An 8,229-nucleotide genomic window follows, 5' to 3' on the forward strand; every position below is an offset into this window, starting at 1 on the left:
GATCAATCTAAAAAATCTCTATCCCATCCACACACTACTCCTTTCCCCTGCCGAGTGAGTCACGCCTACCCCGAAAGGGAAATGGCTTAATGGTGTAATAATTAACAAATAGTAGTATCACCGGAAAATGTATGCCACTTGTTTCTTAGCTATTTTTTTGTTTGTAAAATAATCAAAAAACGTGATGGCATCCACTAGTTAATTGTTCTAAATTATGACATTTCGGCCATATTTTGAAAATTATTAACAAATAGTAGTATCACTGCAAAATGTATTCCACTTGTTTCTTAGCGACTTTTTAATCGTAAAATTATTTTTAAAAGTGATGGCATACACCAGGTATTGTTCTAAAATACTCCTAATTTTTAGGTGTTAACAATATTTTATAACACTGAGTAACATCAGAAATTGTATGCAGATCTTGCAATTAGCATTAAAATAGAAATGTTTAATTGTAGAAAAGTTTCAAGCACTAGTTAATTGTTCTAAATTATGACTTTTCGACCATATTTAAAAAATTAATAACAAATGTAGCATCATCGGAAAATGTATGCCACTAATTTTTTTAACATTTACTACGGCTACAAAATCTAAACTCTCTTTGGCATACACTAGTTAATTGTTTTTTTTTCACATTTTTATTAACTTTTAACCCTTGTATATTATGTTGTTTTTTATATAAAAGTGCTACACGAAGAATGCTTTAAAGTACACGGCATGCACTAGTTAATTGCTCTAATTTCTCAAAAATTTTAACTGTACTTGTTTTGCATATAGAACACGATGGTGAAAACGACAACCACTAAAAGGGTTAAACAGGTGTTTTTGGTATTTTTCTGACATTCCGACCTCAGGCGAGGTAGAAAACCACCTCTTGCCGCCGGTCAGAAAGTATTATTTTGTAATAAAATGAAAATAGTGCGTTTTTCTCATGCATTTATCAATCAGATTTTCACTTCTCGCAAGATCAACAGTCAAAAGAAAAAAATTTGAATGCGTAAACTGTAAGTTGTACAAAATTAATTATTTTGAGTTGACGTTGCTCCGAAATACATTTTGAAATAGAACAAGAAAATCGGAGCATTTCAAAATGCTACCAAAATGCGGGCCCACGGCGGGGGCCCTCATCCTAAAAGGTCTCAGCGGGGCTTTTTCCACACGGGATTTAAAAGAAAATTAATAGCTCTGATGATTTCAAAATTAAATGTTGACTTTTTATTTTGAAAAATGACATTTTAAGAGATGGTATAAAAATATGGGACGACAGAAAAAAATTCCGAAAGCGATAAATAAAGGATCACCAAAAATGAAATCTCCGACGACCGAATTTGAAAATTTCCGACAGAAAATGTCCAAAGTAAAAAATCCCCGAATTATGGAGTTCCCAAATTTAAACATGAAGAAAAGAATTTTCGATCAATATTATTTATTTATTTATTAAAAATACAATAATTAAATCATTTTATTAAATTATTGTTTGAATTCAAAAGAATAATAATTGTTTTAATTTTTTTTAATACTATTATTCGAGACAGACAGTTTTACCGAATCAGGAATTTTATTTTTTCATGTATTTCAGGCGTCCCTGTAAAAGTACAGAAAATTCGCTGTAATTATAATGTCGACACCTGAATCTTGTCGATGTTTTGCCTTGGCGCGGATCAGAGAAGTGTCCTGGGGGGTGGGGGACATCACAAAAACCAGGGGGGGGGCGATCGCCGTTTCGCCACCATTGTGGATGCACGCCTGGTTTTCCTGCAGTATTTATTTATAAAAATGTGTATACAAATGTTTGAAATTACAAGTTATAAAGATAATCTCAATAAAAAATGTAAAAATTCGCTTCACATCCAATTTTGATCCTTGGGTCTTGGCGATTTTTTCCTAATGCATTTCAGTCACTAATGAACGGGGGTAAATTAAATAGGAATATTTCTCAGAAAATAAATGATTAAAATCCAAAAAAATTGGGGAGACTTTTTTGACCTCTAGGTAATAAAAAAGGAAAACTTCCGAAAATGTAAAAACTAATTTAAAAACTAATTCTACTCTTTTAAGACACCAATACAATTTACAAAACACTAATTGTAAAATTTTCAGCCTTCATTTAACAACTCCGTATTGTTTGAATTTTCACAATTTTCGTTATAAGTTATAGGTTAGGCCAAAAATAACTTATTCTGGGATTCGAAATTGCTACAACGTGAAAAGGTAAAAAGTTTAAATTCAATGTATTCAGCTGCATTCAGATTAAAGTATGCAAATTTATTTGGTTTTAAATATAAATTAATTAAAATTTATTTTTCACAATTGCAATTTATAACTTTTAAAATTGAATAATTGTAGGTCAAACATGAAAAAGTAAACTTACTTCATATTTGAAGCGGTTCTATTATATACATTAAACCATTAAAACCTCTGACCTGTTTTTAAGCTTTTTAAAACTCGTTTGAAAACTTTTTTAAACCCTTTTGGTTATAATTTCTTAATAAAAGTATAAGTGCAATTTAGTGTATAGAGCAGCAATTCCAAAAATATATAAAGTCTTAATAGTTAAGACACTTTAAATTTGTAGTCTTCAGCAAATTGAATAATGAACATCTTTTAATACTTGAATAATTATATTAGAACAATTAAAATCGTATAACTTCAGATAAATTTGAAAGTAGGACTATTAAAAATTAGAAATGCCTGAAAGAACTCAACAAAGATTTAGTTTAAAAGCTATTTAAGAGGGTGCTTTTTAAGTTTTATTAATTTTTTTGTTGACAATTTGGCAATTTTAAAATTTAAAAAATATATACTCAATGTTTGCTCAAGGTCAGTTTTGTTCAAAGTGCTTGTTCCTAGATAAATTGACTCTTATTGTATCCGCTTTTCGTTATGTCACTCGTTGATTGTGTTTTCATTAGAAAACATTGAAATCTGGGGCTTTCACGTTTATAAAATCATAATTAAAGGCCACTCAGGGTAATTTTCTGTGCAAAATATTCATTTATAAAGAATATTTGTCAAACTATAGAACGGATTTCTTTACCCAAATATACAAACCTGAATTGTACTATAGTAAAAACTGGAAAAATTTAGGCGTAAGCGAAATTTTGTAAAGAAAACAAACCTTAGCCAACCTATAAATATTCATTTTATTCTCGGAAAGAATAAAAAAACGCTTTCATAGCAACAATTTTATTAAAGAAAAATAAAAATATTATAATTTTTACATAAATTTCTTAAAATAGGAAATTATCAACGAGATTTGTAAAAAATCTCTTAAAGAATAATATGATTGTCCCGGAATTTAGAACCGAAAAATTATTATTTAAAAAACAAAAGTTGTTCTAAATTGAGCCAGACTCGCGACCAGGAAAAATCGCGAAAAAAAGTGAATTTAAAAATTAAACGTAGTAAAAATCGAAAATAGTGACACAAGTGTAATAGTTCGATTGAGTCTTCATAAACAATGTTCAATTTAAAAATCACTTCAAATTAATAGATTCTTAAATGAACACCTTTATTCAATTTCAAAATCTTATTGAAATATTATTTCAGTATAAAATATTCCATTTTCAACAAATTCAACTTGGAAATTGAATAAAAAACAATTCTCAATTGGACTCCGTTTAAAAGATATTTAAAAGTTCGGAAAATTTCAAAAATCATTTTAAAAGATTTAAAATAATCCCGTGTGGAAAAATGGAGGGGGCCCCCGTCAGGGTCCACATGGATTGCCCTCATGCTTTGTGGAATCCATGAGGGCAATCCAGCCACCATGAAAGCCCTCTTGGTTTTTTTGCCATTGCTGGTATCTATACTGGCATTTCTCTGGGCTTATAACATTATTTTGTACTGGGCTGTCAGTATTGGGCCAGCACTGGATATCGCTACTAGCACAGTACTATTCCAATAGGAAATTCACCATGGGCGCAGTACTGCGTCAGTGCAAACTAGTACCGTATTGCTATACTCTAACCATATGACAAAAAAGTTTTTAAAAAATTTATATTAATTGATTGCGAGTATTTTTTCTGCAGATATTAATAGCCCTGTTTAGAGTGAATACATATATTACATTTTCAAACATTATATTACAAATAACATTTCTAACGATACGGGGTACCGAACCTACATATCTACTATATACCTAAGCCTGACAGTCGGGAGTGCTAATCACTGCGCTAAACCGGCAAGTTGAAACTCGGTGAAAAAGCCATCCTCATAAGCTACAGTTCAGAAAAGTTTGATTAACAAATTTTAAGCTTTCTTTTTCTAATTATTTATTATTATACGACGTTATGTAAATGTAAAATACACGAACTTTTAACACGAATATTAATAAAATAATTATTAAATAAATAATTTAAATTGATTACCATTTTTCTTCGCGTAGCATTTCGTTTTTTCACGTTGTAGACTACTTTACAACTTTTTATAATGACTGGAAATGTAATTTTTTATTAACCTTCAAAATTTTTCATAAGGATGAAACTTTGAATTTTTTTCTTAGAAAAAGCAGAAAAAAGTTGTTTTCGGGACATATATATTCATAGTTTAAAAAAATTTTAGAACGCTTAAACCATATTTTTAAACGTATTTTTTATGTCCATTTGTAGGATATAAAATATTTACCATTCCAACTTAGAAATTGTAATCGTTGATTACTGAGGGCAACCGAGCTGGGCCCCCAGTGGGGACTTCTATGGAACATTCATATTGCGAGAGTTCGAATTTCAGAAAAGGGTCATTCAATTTTTGACAGAATTATTTAATGCTTATTTGTAAGTCTGAAAACCTTAAAATTAGTGGCGTAAAAAAAATATTCACCCTTCGAACTTAGACATTTTAATCGTTGATCCATGAGGGCAATCTAGCTGGGCCCTCGCCGGGGACCCTCATGGAACATCCATATTTTAAGAGTTCGAATTTCAGAAAAGTGTAATTCAATTCTTGACAGAAAATCATTATTTTTAAGTCTAAACTCATGAAACCTTAAAATTTGTGGTGTCAAAAAATATACGTCATTTGGACTTTGAAATTTTAATCGTTAATCCGTGAGGGCAACCGAGCTGGGCCCTCGTAGAATTTCCACGTGTGGAACATCCATGCGGGCCCGCGGCTGGGGCCCTCATCCTAAGAGGTCTCGGCGGGGCTTTTTCCACACGGGATTTAGAAGAAAATTAATACCTTTGATGATTTCGAAATTAAATGTTGACTTTTTATTTTTTTTAAATGACATCATTTTAAGAGAAGTTATAAAAATATGGGACCCCTGAAAAAATTCCGAAAGCGATAAATAAAGAATCACCAAAAATGAAATTTCCGACGACCGAATTGGAAAATTTCCGACAGAAAATGTCCAAAGTAAAAAATTCCCAAATTGTGGAGTTCCTGAATTTAAACATGAAGAAAAGAATTTTCGATCCATATTATTTATTTATTAAAAATATAATAATTAAATCTTTTTATTAAATTATTGTGTGAATTTAAAAGAATAATAATTGTTTAATTTTCTTTAAATGCTATGTACATTATCAAACAAAATTTTTCACGCAGAAATATACATATTTTTTTAATCATTGTTTTTAAATTTCAAATTATAATTTTTTAAACTTTAAACATAAAAAAAATTTATTTGATAAAAGTATTCGATTACTGTATTTTCAATAAATAAATAATATTTAATGAACAACCATTTTTTCTATTGTTTAAATTCAAGAATTTTATAGTTTGGATATTTTATAATTCAGCAATTTTCTGTGGTAATTTTCGAATTCGGTAATATCTTATTGTCGGGAATTTTATTTTTCGTGAATTTTTCAATTGGAGAGTTTTATAATGCGGCGTATTTATAATTTTTGGAATTTCATTATTCAGGAATTATGCAATTCACGAATTTTTCAGTGTCGGGAATTTTATTTTTCGGTATTTTTCAGTTGTTTGTTGGATATTTTCGTATCGCCGTTTTTTACATTGTGCGTATGATGTATAGAAATATTGGATGATACTTTTTGTAGTATAACAATTTATTAACATCATGTACAAGGTAGAAATGTACGTTACAGAAATGAAATATAATTAAAAAATCTGAATCCTATTTCGTATCAATAAATTCAGATATGTTCTACTAAAACTAAATATTATGTGTTAAATACAATATTCGAAATTGAATTTGAGCCTACTACGTTGATATGTTTAAGTTTAAAAATTTAATTTAAGCCTCTAAGTTTTAAGAAATTAAGCCGGGGTTTAGGTTGGCGTTTACAGTTTTCACCGTCCAAATACCTGCGTATCATCGAGACAGGTAATATTTTGAGTCAGGATTTTTTTATACAGCAGTCAGGTGTGTTTTACTGTAAGAATGCTGTAAAAAAAGAGAAAATTTCACAGGTGAGTGATGATGAGAAGAATGTTGAAAATTTACAGGCATAAATACTTTGCACAATTCTCTTTTGAATTACAATATTTGAAAACAAATGTCAACATGCTGAAATAAAATAATTAAAATTCTAGTCACCATCACAAATTTCTATTGGAAAGTTATTCGCACCAAGCACCCTAACAGATATTTCGTATCTGCGGTGCTGCTTGGGTAGGAGAGGAGGGCATCTAGGCACGCGTCTACCACCACTCACTCTCCAGTCGAAATAGCTCTCCAGCTTGGGCATGTCTGTTTTAAATTAAAACAATCATTTAAAAAATTAAACATTAAACAAAGTTTCTATAATTAAAATATTTGATTATTGTATTTTTAATAAATAAGTAATATTGATTAAAACATTATTTTCTTAATTGTTACAATTCGGGAATCTTCTAGTTTGTATATTTTATAATTGGACAGCATTCGGTCTGGAATTTTATTATTCGGGAATTTTCAAGTTCACTAATATTGTAAACTGTCCAGAATTTTATTATTCTGGAATTTTTAAAATCGAGATTTTCAGATTTATAATTTTTTTTTTTTATAATTTTCAGATTTATAATTTCAGGAAGTTTACAGTTTCGAGAATTTTATTATTCGGGATATTTCAGCCCTAAAAATATTTCAAAGCATTTTAAAAGATTCATAAAATTGGAAAAAAAATCTGTAAGATTTCGAGGCAATTTTTTTTAATTTTACAACAATTTTACGATAAAAATGGGAATCATTTAAAATATATTTAAAAGTTCTGAAAAAAACTTCAAAAATAATTTGAATAATATTTATACTATTTGCATTTTAATTTTTACACCATAGAACTTACGTAAATATTTCAATTATAATATTTTACAGATTATTTTAAAATATATTCTATGGAACATGATATATTTTATGAATGTGCCAGTGACATTCTGTTCGTCTAATTTTTTGTTATCTTTTTTGGCGTATCTCATTCCATTTACGAGAAATGTCGTATTAATTCCAATTTTAAGCATTTAAAAAAAAAGTTAGATATATGAAATCATCGAAACCCGTAGATTCCGAATTATTATGTTTTAGGCTGTTAACTATAAAATTAAAAAAATCTACTTCTAAATTTTAATCCGAAAGCTTAACAAAGGACCCTTTGAGTGTCGGCTACTCTACTGATATAGCCCCTCTGCTTGCTATTTATAATCGAATTCTTATTTCAATTTCAGCCTTTCTGCTTGTTATTTATGATCGTATTTCTATTTCCATTTCGAAAAGGACATTTTAAAGCCTTTAAAACATTTAAAACAACTACCTGGACCTTTGAATATATCTACCTGAGTGCCTGCGGAGAATTCCTCTGAGCTTCTCTGACCCTAGAGAAACTTTAAAATATACTCAGAGATTTCTTTCGGTAGGGTGGGGCTATAAGTGATGCCGTAAACTAGGAAACATGCTAACGATGAACCAGGTCAGAAACCATTGGCGTCGGATCGTCGTATATACCGAGTCAGTATAATAATATGCGAGAAATAAAAATATGCGGGAAAACTCTAATGGACAAAGTAAGTGACGAGATAATTCTAAAAGAATGTGGTGCAGAAGAGACGCTAGTAGACACATGGGAAAGAAATCGGTTAAGATGGTTCGCACATGTTGAGAGAATGCCAAATGAGCGACTAACGAAACAAGTGTATCAAGGTGAAGTAAATGGCAGCGTGCCCAGGGGTAGACCCCGGAAAGAATGGTTAGAATGTGTGAATGAGACCCTAGTTAGAAGAGACATAAGAAGTCACAGAAACACGAGAGCCTGCATGGAAAAATGCATGGACATAAAAGAAGCT

The 8,229-nt window shown here is 30.0% G+C and overlaps 1 protein-coding gene across 3 annotated transcripts in view; it reads right to left on the reverse strand.

Moving 5' to 3' along the window:
• Positions 1–1,676: 1,676 nt before the first annotated feature.
• The window catches only part of LOC117170165 (RNA-binding protein 8A), a 45,844-nt gene continuing 39,291 nt past the window's right edge, over positions 1,677–8,229 (reverse strand). Inside the window, exon 4 of one of the 3 annotated variants that reach the window (XM_033356728.1) lies at positions 1,677–1,755. In XM_033356728.1, coding sequence (XP_033212619.1) covers positions 1,692–1,755 — 64 coding nt within the window. In that variant the 3' untranslated portion in view covers positions 1,677–1,691. Of the gene's footprint in view, positions 1,756–6,173; positions 6,359–6,559; positions 6,665–8,229 lie in introns of those variants that run through there. The other 2 variants (XM_033356732.1, XM_033356730.1) reach the window with 2 other exon arrangements.

This window comes from Belonocnema kinseyi, chromosome 3 (assembly GCF_010883055.1).
Source record: "Belonocnema kinseyi isolate 2016_QV_RU_SX_M_011 chromosome 3, B_treatae_v1, whole genome shotgun sequence".
In the NCBI taxonomy this organism is placed as follows: Eukaryota; Metazoa; Arthropoda; class Insecta; order Hymenoptera; family Cynipidae; genus Belonocnema; species Belonocnema kinseyi.